This window comes from Durio zibethinus, chromosome 27 (genome assembly GCF_047325235.1).
Source record: "Durio zibethinus cultivar Kanyao isolate XHJ-2024 chromosome 27, ASM4732523v1, whole genome shotgun sequence".
Classification (NCBI taxonomy): domain Eukaryota; kingdom Viridiplantae; phylum Streptophyta; class Magnoliopsida; order Malvales; family Malvaceae; genus Durio; species Durio zibethinus.
This window is the reverse complement of record NC_143188.1, coordinates 14,438,245-14,452,676: the sequence shown is the minus strand read 5'-3', so window position 1 is coordinate 14,452,676 and position 14,432 is coordinate 14,438,245. Positions and strand designations below refer to the sequence as shown.

At 23.7% G+C, this 14,432-nt stretch overlaps 1 protein-coding gene and 1 pseudogene across 1 annotated transcript; one reads left to right on the top strand and one right to left on the bottom strand.

The window, feature by feature from the left end:
• Positions 1 to 884: 884 nt before the first annotated feature.
• Positions 885 to 8,744, top strand: LOC111279476 (15-cis-phytoene desaturase, chloroplastic/chromoplastic-like; annotated as a pseudogene).
• A 124-nt stretch (positions 8,745 to 8,868) lies between these two features.
• On the bottom strand, positions 8,869 to 9,769 carry LOC111279749 (uncharacterized). Its single transcript, XM_022866775.2, has 2 exons — positions 9,495 to 9,769; positions 8,869 to 9,347 (listed from the first exon to the last, which is right to left on the bottom strand). Exons 1-2 carry the CDS (start codon positions 9,658 to 9,660, stop codon positions 9,187 to 9,189), a joined length of 327 nt encoding a protein of 108 aa, XP_022722510.1. The 5' UTR covers positions 9,661 to 9,769; the 3' UTR covers positions 8,869 to 9,186.
• Positions 9,770 to 14,432: the final 4,663 nt, after the last annotated feature.

Below are 14,432 nucleotides of genomic sequence, written 5' to 3'. Positions count from 1 at the left end.
CCTTTTGTCATCATGCGCTTTTATCTCCACGGATTGATATAATATTACACTTTTTTTATTTTTTATTTTACCAAACACATAGTAAATTAAGGGGCAATAACATATAGCCACATTAGTTGTAATTATTCAAGATTGGTGGGCTGAATATTTTATCACAGGCATGCAAATTATATATATTATCCACTATTAAAAATTGAAAAGCATGAGCTAAAGTTTCCATCTTTATTACTTCTAAATGTATCTCTTAATATGAACAATGTTAGTGCCTTTAGTTGGTGTGAATTACAAAATGGGAGCGCAACACCTAAGAAATTCCTTTGTAAGGCATCGATTTGGGAATTGAAAAAAAAAATGAAAGTATTGAGATTTGAATTCATATTTATTAAATGTAATGTTTTATAGATGATTATATGAATCAACAGAATTAAATCTCAAACTCTCTTTGTGAGCCTTGTGGCATCATGTGCTTTTTATCACTTTGGATTGATTTAGTATTACATCATTTTCTATTTATTTTCACTAAATACAGTTAGATCTGGCAATCACAAAAATGGCATGTTAGAATTCGTATTAAAATAAAAATATGAAATACATTTTTTATTTTATTAAATTCATATATAGTTTTACTAAAATTTTAAACCATGTTACCTTTGTAATTTTTTCTTTTTTTTTTTTATTATGTCACTGTATCATGTTTTAAATTTATAAATCTACACATAATTAAGAGGCAATAAAATATAGTACTTGTAATTATTCAAGATTGGTGGGCTGAATATTTTATCACAAGCATGCAAATTAAAAATATTATCCACTATTAAAAATTGAAAAGCATGTGCTAAAGTTTCCATCTTTATTAGTTCTGTATGTTTCTCTTTATATGAACAATGTTAGTGCCTTTGGTTGGTGTGAAATTGCAAAATGGGAGTGCAACACCTAAGAGATTTCTTTGTAAGGCGTTAATTTGGGGATTGAAAAAAAAATTGAAGGTGTTGAGATTTGAATTCATATTTATTAAATGCAATGTTTTATAGATGATTACATGAATCAAATTAAATCTCAAACTCTCCCTTTGAGCCTTGTGACATCATGTGCTTTTTATCTCCTTGGATTGATTTAGTCTTACATCATTTTCTATTTATGTTTACCAAATATAGTTAGATTTGGTAATAATAAAAGTTACGTATCAAAATTTGTATCAAAATGAAAATATGAAATACATTTTTTATTTTGTTAAATTCTTATATAGTTTTACTAAAATTTTAAATCATGTTACATTCATAATTTTTTCTTGTCGTTTTTTTATTGTATCACTGTATCATATTTTAAATTAATAAATCTACACATAATTAAGAGGCAATAAAATATAGTACTTGTAATTATTCAAGATTGGCAGGCTGAACATTTTATCACAAGCATACAACTTATACATATTATCCACTACTCAAAATTTGAAAATCAGCATGTGCTAAAGTTTCCAGCTTTATTAATTGTATATGTTTCTCTTTCTATGAACGATGTTACTGCTTTTAGTGATGTGATAGTGCAAAATTTGAGGGCAAGAGCTAAGAAATTTCTTTCAAACTTATATATATACATATATATATATTAATTTTTGACACGTACGTAATGTTTATGTAATTTTTTTAAAATTTTAATTTAATAAATTTTTTTTATAATAATAATAATAATAAATTCTAACAGTTTATTTTTTATATTAGTATATATAAGTAAAATTTGCTAATATTTGATATAATTTTGATTTTGATAACTTTTGATATGTTTTGTTAACCTTTGTTAAAAGTTTGTTAATTTTTAATAAAATTCTAGTAACTTTTGATACATAGTTGATAATTTTCAATATTATTTTGGCAACTTATGATATAATTTTTTTACCCATTAAAAAAAATTTGATAATATATTTTTTTATAAAATGTTGATAACCTCTTAATGTAATTTTAGTAATTAACCTTTAATATAATTTTAGTAATTTATAATATACTTTTAATAATTATTGATAAACTTTGTGCCATCATACATCTAATAATTGATTTTCACAGCAAAGTGCGGGTTTCGTTTTTAAGATAAAAGAATAAAATAATAGGTGCAGAGACATTACCGTTCCCCTCCCCCCTTTTTAATAAATTTTTTTTGATACAAAAAGAGGCTAACTGATTAACTTCTTGTCTCCTCATTCGTGCATGTGACCACTAATTAATGATTTATTGTTTTATGCAGGGATATTACAATACAAACAATCCACGTTGGAGTTAGTTTTTGCCTCTGCAGAAGAATGGATTACACGAATTGACTCAGAAATTATTGATGCAACAATGAAGGAACTTGCAAAGCTCTTTCCTGATGAAATTTCTTCTGGTCAGACCAAAGCAAAAGTCGTAAGGTACCATATTGTTAAAACACCAAGGTTAGACTGAGTGCATTCTTTTAGAATCTCTGTCAATACTTCTTTTTTTAAATCAACTTCTAGTCATTGCTTGAATTATTATGTCGTGGCTGAAAAATACATGGCCTGAGATGGCTTCCCCTTTTATTTGTACTAGTCTTTAGCTTGTGCGTAACGGATATGTAATTTTTGTCATGAAAAATTTAGTTCAATAAATACTTTTAGATATTATGATGATGATGATGATGATGATGATGATAATAATAATGATAATAATAATAATAAAACCTAATAAATTAATTTTGATTTTAGTAGAATAGAAGTAAAATTTGATAACTTTTGATATAGTTTTGATTTTAATTATCTTTGATATATTTTGGTAACTTTGTTAAAAGTTTGATAACCTTTGATAAACTTTTGGTAATATTTGATACAATTTTGATAACCTTTGATATTAGTTTGGTGACTTATGATATAACTTTTGCAATCATTGATACAATTTGGTAAACTCATGATATAATTTTTGCAATCATTCATACAATTTGGTAATTTTTGATAAAATTTTGATAATCTATTGATGTAATTTTAGTAACTTATGATATACTATGGTAATCGTCGATAAAATTTGTACCATTATTTATCTAACAATGGATTGCCGCAGCAAAGTGCTGGTTTAATTATAGTATAAGATTTTTTTTATATAATAATATTATCGCTTCATTAAAATCTTTAACTTTTTTACTAAAATTTTTTATTAAATAAGTTTATGATAGGTTTATCCTAACCTTCAAAGATGAAGCTATTTTCATTTCAGCTAATAACCAATGTTTAATCCCTAACAACTTTAAATATAAAAAAGTTATATATAATTGACAACTAAGTTATTATTGATTTATTACTATGTTATCAGTGATTTATTACTAATATATAAATGATTTACTACTAAATTATTAATATTTTACTATTAAATTGTCACTTATTTACTACTAATTTATTAATAATCTACTACTAAAATTTTGCTAAATTAATACTAAATTATTAATGATTTATTATAAAGTTATGAGTAGTTTACTACTAATTTCACAATGATTTATTACAAAGTTATAAACGATTAAGTAATTTATTATTAAATTATCACTGATTTACAATTAACTTATTAGTGATTTATTGTAATGTTATAAGTGATTAAATACTAAGTCACTGTTAATTTACTACTAAATTTTTAATGATTTACTAATATATTGTTAGACATTTAATACAATGTTATCATTGATTTAATATAATTCACTACCAAGTTTTCATTAATTTTATTACTTGGTTTTCAAATTTTACTACTTAGACATTTAATATAATTCACTACCAGGTTATTATTAATTTATATTAAATTATCCATGATTTACTATTAACTAATTATCACTAATTAACTATCAAGTTATCGATTATTTATTACTAAGTTATATTCATTTACTTTTAAATTTTCAATTATTAACTATTAAATTATCATTGATTTACTATTAACTTGTTATGATTTACTACTAAATTTATCAATTATTTATTATTAAACTAAAACTTATTTATTATTAAGTTGTCAGTAATTTACTATGAAGTTATTATTGATTTATTACTAAGCAATCAATAATTAACTACTAAGTTGTCATTTATTTTTTATTAAGCTATACTTAATTTATTAATATGTTTTTATGCATATACAACTATAAAATATAGAGTTTTAAAAGTCCACTAACAATATATGAGATAATTTTCCTTTCTTCTTATATAATAACATTATTACTTTGTTCAAATTTAATTTTTTTACTAATTTTTTATTAAGTAGGTTCACGTAGATTTATCCAAGTCCCCAAGATGAAAATTCTGGTTTTGTTTCTATTAGTAACCAAGATTCAATCCCTAACAACATAAGGTATAAAAAAAGATTAATAATTTACATTTAAGTTATATTGATTTATTATTATGTTGTCAATAATTTATTTTAAGCTATCAATAATTTATTCCTAAATTATCAATAATTTTTATACTAATTTACAAATGATTAATCATTATGTTATGAATGATTTACTATTAAATTATTGAATAGTTACCACTGAATTATTAATAATTTACTATAAAGTTATAAGTTATTTGCTACTAATTTATCGATAATTTATTACAAAGTTACCAATGATTAACTAATTTACTATTAAATTATCACTGATTTACAACTAAATTATTAGTAACTTACTACTTCATTATTATTGATTTATTGTTAAGTTATTAATAATTTAGTATTATATTATATAATTTACTATTATATTATCATGAATTTACTACTTAATTTTTGATTATTTAATACAAAATTATTACCAATTTACTACTAAATTATCTGTTGTTCACTACCAGGTTACTACTAATTTGTGATAAATTATCTATAATTTATTATTAAGTTATCATTTATTAAATATTAAGTTAGTTATCGATAATTTGCTATTGAGCTATACTGATTTATTTTTAAGTTTTCAATGATTAACTATTAAATTATCAATTATTTATACTAAATTATCATTTATTTACCACTAAATTATTTATAATTTACTACTATCAATTAGTTACTATTAAACCAAAATTTATTTACTATTAAGTTATCATTGATTTATTACTAAATTAATGATAAACTACTAAATTATTACTAATTTTTAATAAGTTATCCTTGATTTACTATTATGTAGTTATGCATTTACAACTATATTATAATTGATTTATTACTAAGTTATTATGCATTTACTATTATATTATTACTGATTTACTATTAAGTTATTAATTATTGACTACAAAATTATCATTCATTTATTATTAAGTACTATTTTACTACTAAGTTATCTATGATTTACTATTAAGTTATCACTAGTTAACTATTAAGTTATTGATAAAGCTATTCGTAATCAATTGATTTTTTATTTTCCATAAGATAATCTTCTATTGATGCTTCTATTTATTTTTATTAACTACTAAACTATCACTTATTTTTTATTAAATTATCCCTGATTTTCTACTATGTTATTATGGATTTACAACTATGAAATATGGAGTTTAAAAAGTACACTAACAATAGATGAGATAAATTTATTTTTATATAATAACATTATTACTTTATTCAAATTTAAAAATTTTTATTGAATAGATTCATAGTAGGTTTATTCTTACCTCTAAGATTAAAGATCTAGCTTCATTGTTGCTAATAATTAGAATTCAATCCCTAACAATTGTAAATATAAAAAAGTTATCAATAATTGATAATTTTATTTTCATTTATTTACTGCCATGTTATTAATGACTTACTACTAAGTTATCAATGATTTACTATTAAATTATAACAATTTGTTACTAAATTATCATTGATTTATTACTAATTTATAAATGATTTATCATTAATCTATAAATGATTAACTACTAAGTTACTAATGATTAATTATAAAATTATAACGAATTTACTACTAATTTATCGATTTATAAATGATTTATCACTAATCTACAAATGATTTACTATTAAGTTACTAATGATTAATTATAAAATTATAATAGATTTACTACTAATTTATCAATAATTTACTATAATGTTATCAATGATTAATTGATTTACAATTAAATTATAACTGATTTACAACTAAGTTATTAGTGATTTACTATTAAGTTATCAATAATTTACTACTAACTTATTAGTAATCTACTATTATATTACTATACATTTACCACAAAGTTATCATTTATTTACCATTAAATTTTAATTATTTATTTCAAAATTATCATTGATTTACTATCAGTTACTTTTAAGTTTCAAATTATTAAATACTAAATTATCAATTATTTTTTGATAAGTTATTATTGATTTACTATATATGAAGTTATTTGTGATTTACTACTAACTTTATTAATTAATTACTATTAAATTGATTTACTATTAAGTTATCATTGATATATTATTAAGTTATTATTGATTTATTACTAAGTTATCAATGATTAACTACTAAATTATCACTTTTTTATTAAGTTATCCTTAATTTACTATTATGTTGTTATGTATTTATAACTATAATATTATAATTGATTTACTACTAAGTTATTATACATTTATTATTATGTATCACCAATTTATTACTAAGTTATCAATTATTGACTACTAAATTATCATTTATTTATTATTAAGTTATCAATATTTTATTATTAAATTATAATTGATTAACTATTTAGTTATCGATCATAACTACTAAATTACATTGATTTATTTTTAAGTTTTTAATAATTAATTACGAAGTTATCAATTATTTACTGTTATTTTCTCATTGATTTGCGTATATCAAGAAAGAAACTATAATAGATGCTAAATAATATAATTTACAAAATAAAGAAAAATATAAAAAAATTTAAATATAAACAACTTAAAAAGTATTCATAATTTCATTCCTTAAAAGAAAATCTCTTTTTACCTCATTTGGGCTAGTATAAAGAATTCCATCAATCCTCAGTAAACTTTAGAGTTGTTTTAGAGGTAAATAATGGTGGTTGATCGTCATGATTTGCTATCCACACAACCGTTTTATGTCTTTTAGCAAAGTAATCAAATCCCAACGCCAAAGCCATTATCTTGCTAGTAAAAACCAAATACAAATCGATCAGAAGTGGAAGGCCATGATGAGGCATATGCATTAGAGAAAAAGGTAGAGAATGGTGTTATAGGGCTAGATTGCTCTTGTAAAACTCTTCTTTTGGCTAAACATACAAAACTTAGGAATAAGAGAACAGTAGACATGGAAGCCATGGTAAGTCTGTGAGAGAGAAGGGCAATTTTGTAACCAAATGCCCAAGCTTCGGAAAATGCCATCCTATTCTAAAGTTCTAGAGGCTCAAACAGAGTAAATGTACTTAGTTTTTTAATACTTATTATGCACGTGATTATTAACCAGATTTTTTAAATACTTATTGTGCACGTGGTTGTTAACCAGATTTTAATTAGAGTATAATAAAATCATTTTAGTATTTTTATAGTAATTAAAATTGAAATAATTATCATGATAATAAATTAAATTGAAAATGTCAATTTAAGTTCAAAACAAATAAATATAACAAAAAAATTTTAAAATAAAATTCCAATATAGAATAAATTGAATCTCTATTAAAAAAAATTTAAGTAGCTAAATTTCACAAAAACTCTATTTTTAATTTTAGTTTATTTAAATTAAATTTAAAAATAAATTAATAAAATCTATATATTTGAGAATAAATTTATTAATTTAAAAATTAATACAGATATTCAGATCGATCCCCTATAAACTTTTAAAGTTTCTACTTTTATATATAAATAGAAATAGATAGATAATAGTGATGCATCAAAGAGTATAATTGAGGTAGAAACATGTAATATAAATATTTATTTCAAATTTTTAAGGGAATCTTTTAATGCTACCTTGGACAAACTTTCAGTCAATCTCTAAACAGGATTTCAGTACCATTACATACAGATGTTTGCACATACATGCATGAACGCATGTATCTATATGTGGAACTGTACACCTATTTTAAATGGATTGCAGGCCTTAAATCAATTTACTTTTGTACCTTGGTCACTAGATTCCTACTGAAACTAAAAGCTAATTATCATTTCAGATCTGTATATAAAACTGTTCCACATTGTGAACCCTGCCGCCTCTTGCAAAGATCTCCGATAGAGTGGTTCTATCTAGCAGGTGATTACACAAAGCAAAAGTATTTAGCTTCAATGGAAGTGCTGTTCTCTCAGGGAAGCTTTGTGCACAGTCTATTGTACAGGTACTTTTTGCATTATTTTGCTCTGCCATGTTGCTATAACTGAGCCGGTTAAGTTTCACTTTTTTCCTGCATAAAGTTCAATTACTAGTTGTCTAAGATGCCAAACCTCTTGCTATACACTATGCCAGGAGAGTCTTGTAAAGGTGGCAATAAGTCCATACAATAGGACGGTGAAATGAAATTATCTGTTGTGCTTGTTTCAGCACTTCTAATGTATCGAAATATACAGGATTACAAGTTGCTTCTTACTTTGGGACAAAGAAAGTTGACAGGAGCAAACATTCAATGATGGCTTTTATGTTGAAGGCAAAAATTCACAAGTTCCATTGTTCAAGGCCAGTAGGTTAGTGGTCTCTCAGCAGTACACACACACACACACACACACACACACATATATATATATCATATACCCCTATAAAATCTGTAACATGTGCAAAGACAGCATCACAAACTGCGTGTAAAATTCTTTTGATGGAATCTGTATGGTCTTCAATTATCCTGTTAAAAGAAAAAAAAAGAAAGAAAAGGAACCTATATAATCTTCATCATTCTAGCAACTTCTAAGTTTTTGAGGAATCGTCATCATAAATAATCATAATCACAATTATGCTGTAGAATACATTAGCCATCTTTAAGTCAACAAATTAAGATAGAAACACTGAGTTCATTGAAATTGCAAGCCCACTAGATTGAGTGGTAACCTGTAAGTTAGAAATTGAGGCTTCCCTTTTGTACAAAGATTAAAGTGCGAGAATGGAAGGGGAAAAGAAGAAACAAAAAATATTTTTACTAGTGTTTAATTCGATCGGTGAGAGAAGAAAAAATAGAGTAGGGATAGAGTTATGTTTCAGGTTATGTATTTAGGAACACTTATAATATATCCTCACTGAATCTCTTTATTTCTTGTATATCTGCTACTTAATTTTAGAGAATTATTACTAACATAGCAAGGCTTTGTTTTGTAACAGCTAGTTATGACCCTTTGTTGCCCCAGTAAATTTCTTCTTCTCGCTATTGGCATGAAAAGGAGGACACTCTATAGGGAGATAACCGCTTCCTGCATGAACACGACAAATTGGTCCTTTCCCCTCTATTAGATTTCTCTGAATCTCTTCATTGACCTTCTTTCCTGCAATCAACCCGAAAACGGAAAACAAGTACTGAACAATAGATTAAAATCCAAAACTTAGAAGAAGGTTACTGTACAATGATAGTTGTTTTTTTATTTTTAATTTTTCCTTTTTGTTATAGCTTACATTACATAGGTAACACTTACCAAAGTCAGTGCTTCTGGTTGAAGTTGGAGGCAAGAGTAGTGAAAGTGATAGTAGCAGGACAAGTAAAGAAAGAACAGGGGAAATCTTACAGGACATGCTTGCAAAAAAAAACTGGTTTCTGGTGGAAACTAATGGCAGCTTTATCGGATTGGGTTCATGCTCCATTATATAGAGCTGCCCACTCGTTCAATCCTAAGACTCTTTTTTTGGTCTTTTTTTAGTAATTGCTTGTCGTCAGCTTCGGACAATTGCTCTCTCTTCTTCTCTTTTCTGAATTTCCAAATGATGATGTCGGCCATGATTTAACGTTTAACAGTAACGGATCTTAATGTTTAACTTTGGGGGATTGAAATAATATTTTATGATAATACTTTTTTATTTTTTAAAATATATCAAATCTATATATAATAAAAAATTTTAAATGCAAACATAAGAATAAAATTTATGATTATAAATATGTCAATATGCAAAATATGTCTTCAACTTCTTAGTCAAGTAGTTAAAAAGAATTAGAAAGACATGTAAAGTGAAAGTTTAAACCCTATCATTAAATAAAAAATATGGAAAAATATATCAAACAAATTATATATAATCACTAGCAACAGATTTTATAAAAATAACATTATTAATATATTACCTTATCATATTTAATATTGTAAATATTACAGTAAAAAATCATAAAATATTATATTTTTTGACTAAAAGATAGATTTTAGAACAGTAAAGATTTTAATATAATAAACTGAAACTTTATAAATTTTAAATGGTACTTTTAAATTACGAAAAGGTACTTAAGCTATTGTCATATTAATTATTTAGTATGTAATAATCTTTTTAAAAAAATGAGCATAATTAAGTATTAAATTAAAAAATTCAAAAAAATTATTAAATAAAAAATAAATTTTAGAGCAATAGAGTAAAAACTTTAATACGATTAGTTTAAATCTTCTAATTTTTTATATTATATTTTTAAAATTATGAAAAATGAAAAGATACTTAAATTAATCATTGTAATTATTTTGGCTTATAACAATTTTCACAAAAAATGGGCATGCAATATATAGTAAAAATAGTTTGATTAAAAAAAGATAAAATGACGCCAATTGAAAATTTTTAGATCGGTTTTAATAATTATAATACTCATATATATTAAAATTAAATCTAGATATTTGTAAAAATATAATAATAATTAATCTATTCATTTTAAATTAAAAATCATTAAATCTAATTTAAAAAATAATATATTTGAACACAATAAATTTAAGTTTGAAGGAACCTAACTAATTTATTTGTAAAGAAATTTCATAATTATTGAGAAAATAATATGTCTGAAAAAAGTTTTCAAAATTTGGGGGAGACCATGCCTCTACTAGGTTCTAATGAGGAACCCCTTCCTTTTGGCGAGCTTGATCTATTGATATGACATTGGATTTTTAATTTTATTGAACAATTTTAAATATCCAAAAATAATAAGCTTAAAATTATGTTGTTGACTTCCATAATATTGATATTTTTATATATGACATCATAATACGGTACAAAAAATGATGTAAAAAATCATTTATGGGTTTAAAAAAATAAAAAATATATTTTGTATTTGACATGTTGATACAAATTATTTTACGATACTTTTTGCATTTTTTTATGATTTTGATACAAAACAAATATGATATAAATACATTAATTATCATTTTTTTAAATTTGTTTTTAATTTGTTGCTCCCTTTTGTCTTGTATATAAAATTTATATACTGTCTTATCTTGGTGGGCTGAATATTTTATCACAAGCATGCAAATTATATATATTATCCACTATTAAAAATTGAAAAACATTTGCTAAAGTTTCCACCTTTATTAATTCTGTATGATTTTCTTTCTATAAACAATGTTAGTTCTTCCTATAAACAATGTTAGTGCCCTTAGTGGAGTGAAATCGCAAAATGGGAGCACAACACTTAAAGAAATTTCTTTGAAAGGCGTTGGTTTGGGTATTGAAAAAAGATTGTAAGTATTAAAATTTGAATTTATATCTATTAAATGTAATTTTTATAGATGATTACATGAACCAACTAAATTAAATCTCAGATTCTCTATATATTTGATAATTGAATTTATCAAGATTAAACAAAATATATTTGATAATTGAATTTACAGGACATGCTTGCAACAAAAAAAAAAATTGGTTTCTGGTTGAAACTAAGTGTTGAGATTTGAATTCATATTTATCAAATATAATGTTTTATAAATGGTTACATGAATTAACAGAATTAAATCTCAAACTCTCTCTATGAGTCTTGTGACATCATATGCTTTTTATCTCTTTGGATTGATTTAGTCTTACATTATTTTCTATTTATTTTTACCAAATATAGTCAGATTTGACAATCACAAAAATTGCGTGTCAAAATTCATATCAAAATGAAAATATAAAATACATTTTTTATTTTGTTAAATTCTTATATAGTTTACCTAAAATTTTAAACCATATTATCTTTGTAATTTTGCTTACCGTTTTTTTTATTATGCCACTGTATTATGTTTTAAATTGATAAATTTATACATAATTAAGAGGCAATAAAATATAGTACTTGTAATTATTCAAGATTGGTGGGCTGAATATTTTATCACAAGCATGCAAATTATATATATTATCCACTATTAAAAATTGAAAAGCATGTGCTAAAGTTTCCATCTTTATTAGTTCTAAATGTATCTCTTAATATGAACAATGTTAGTGCCTTTAGTTGGTGTGAAATTACAAAATGGGAGTGCAACACCTAATTCTTTGTAAGGCATTGATTTGGGGATTGAAAAAAAAAATTGAAAGTGTTGAGATTTGAATTCATATTTATTAAATGTAATGTTTTATAGATGATTACATGAATCAACAAAATTAAATCTCAAACTCTTTCTATGAGCCCTGTGACATCATGTGCTTTTTATCACTTTGGATTGATTTAGTATTACATCATTTTCTATTTATTTTCATCAAATACAGTTAGATCTGGCAATCACAAAAATTGCATGTTAGAATTTGTATTAAAATAAAAATATGAAATACATTTTTTATTTTGTTAAATTCTTATATAGTTTTACTAAAATTTTAAACCATGTTACTTTTGTAATTTTTTCTTATTTTTTTTTATTATATCACTATATCATGTTTTAAATTGATAAATCTACACATAATAAAGAGGCAATAAAATATAGTACTTGTAATTATTCAAGATTCGTGGGCTGAATATTTTATCACAAGCATGCAAATTATAAGTATTATCCACTATTAAAAATTGAAAAGCATGTGCTAAAGTTTCCATCTTTATTAGTTCTGTATGTTTCTCTTTACATGAACAATGTCAGTGCCTTTGGTTAGTGTGAAATTGCAAAATGGGAGTGTAACACCTAAGAAATTTCTTTGTAAGGCGTCAATTTGGGGATTGAAAAAAAATTGAAAGTGTTGAGATTTGAATTCATATTTATTAAATGCAATATTTTATAGATGATTACATGAATTAATAGAATTAAATCTCAAACTCTCTCTGTGAGCCTTTTGACATCATGTGCTTTTTATCTCTTTGGATTGATTTAGTCTTACATCATTTTCTATTTATGTTTATCAAATATAGTTAGATTTGGTAATAATAAAAATTACGGGTCAAAATTTGTATCAAAATGAAAATATGAAATACATTTTTTATTTTATTAAATTCTTATATAGTTTTATTAAAATTTTAAACCATGTTAAATTTGTAAGTTATCATTTTTTTATTGTGTCATTGTATCATATTTTAAATTGATAAATCTAAACATAATTAGGAGGCAATAAAATATAGTACTTGTAATTATTCAAGATTGGCAGGCTGAATATTTTATCACAAGCATACAACTTATATATATTATCCACTATTCAAAATTTGAAAATCAGCATGTGCTAAAGTTTCCAGCTTTATTAATTGTATATGTTTCTCTTTCTATGAACGATGTTACTGCCTTTAGTGATATGAAAGTGCATAATTTGGGCGCAAGAGCTAAGAAATTTCTTTCAAACTTATATATATTAATTTTTGACACGTACATGATGTTTATGTAATTTTTTAAAAAAAAGTTTAATTTAATAAATACATTTTTATAGTAATAATAATAGTAAATGCTAACAGTTTATTTTTTATATTAGTATATATAAGTAAAATTTGATAATATTTGATATAATTTTGATTTTGATAACTTTTGATATATTTTGTTAACCTTTGTTAAAAGTTTGATAATTTTTTATAAAATTTTAATAACTTTTGATACATGGTTGATAATTTTCAATATTATTTTAGTAACTTATGATATAATTTTTTTTACCCGTTAATAAAAATTTGATATTTTTTTTTTATAAAATGTTGGTAACCTCTTAATGTAATTTTGATAACCTTTAACATAATTTTGATAATTTATAATATACTTTTAGTATTCATTGATAAATTTTGTGCCATCATATATCTAATAATTGATTTTCACAACAAAGTGCGGGTTTCATTTTAATATAAAAAAATAAAATAATAGGTGCAGAGACATTACGTCCCCCCCCCCCTTTTAATAAATTTTTTTTTTATACAAAAAGAGGCTAACTGATTAACTTCTTGTCTCCTCATTCGTGCATGTGACCACTAATTAATGATTTATTCTTTTATGCAGGAATATTACAATCCAAACAATCCACGTCGGAGTTAGTTTTTGCCCCTTCAGAAGAATGGATTGCACGAATTGACTCAGAAATTATTGATGCTACAATAATTATTGCAGGTCAGAGCAAAGCAAAAGTCGTAAAGTACCATATTGTTAAAACACCAAGGTTAGACTGAGTGCATTTTTTTAGAATCTCTATCAATACTTCTTTTTTTAAATCAAGTTCTAGTCATTGCTTGAATTATTATGTCGTGGCTGAAAAAT

Excerpts from the sequence above, each read along its gene's own strand:
- LOC111279749 (XM_022866775.2), bottom strand. The coding sequence starts at position 9,660 with ATGGAGCATGAACCCAATCCGATAAAGCTGCCATTAGTTTCCACCAGA. Across the intron at positions 9,348-9,494 it reads AACCAGAAGCACTGACTTTG|GAAAGAAGGTCAATGAAGAG; the intron begins GTAAGTGTTACC and ends GGTTGATTGCAG.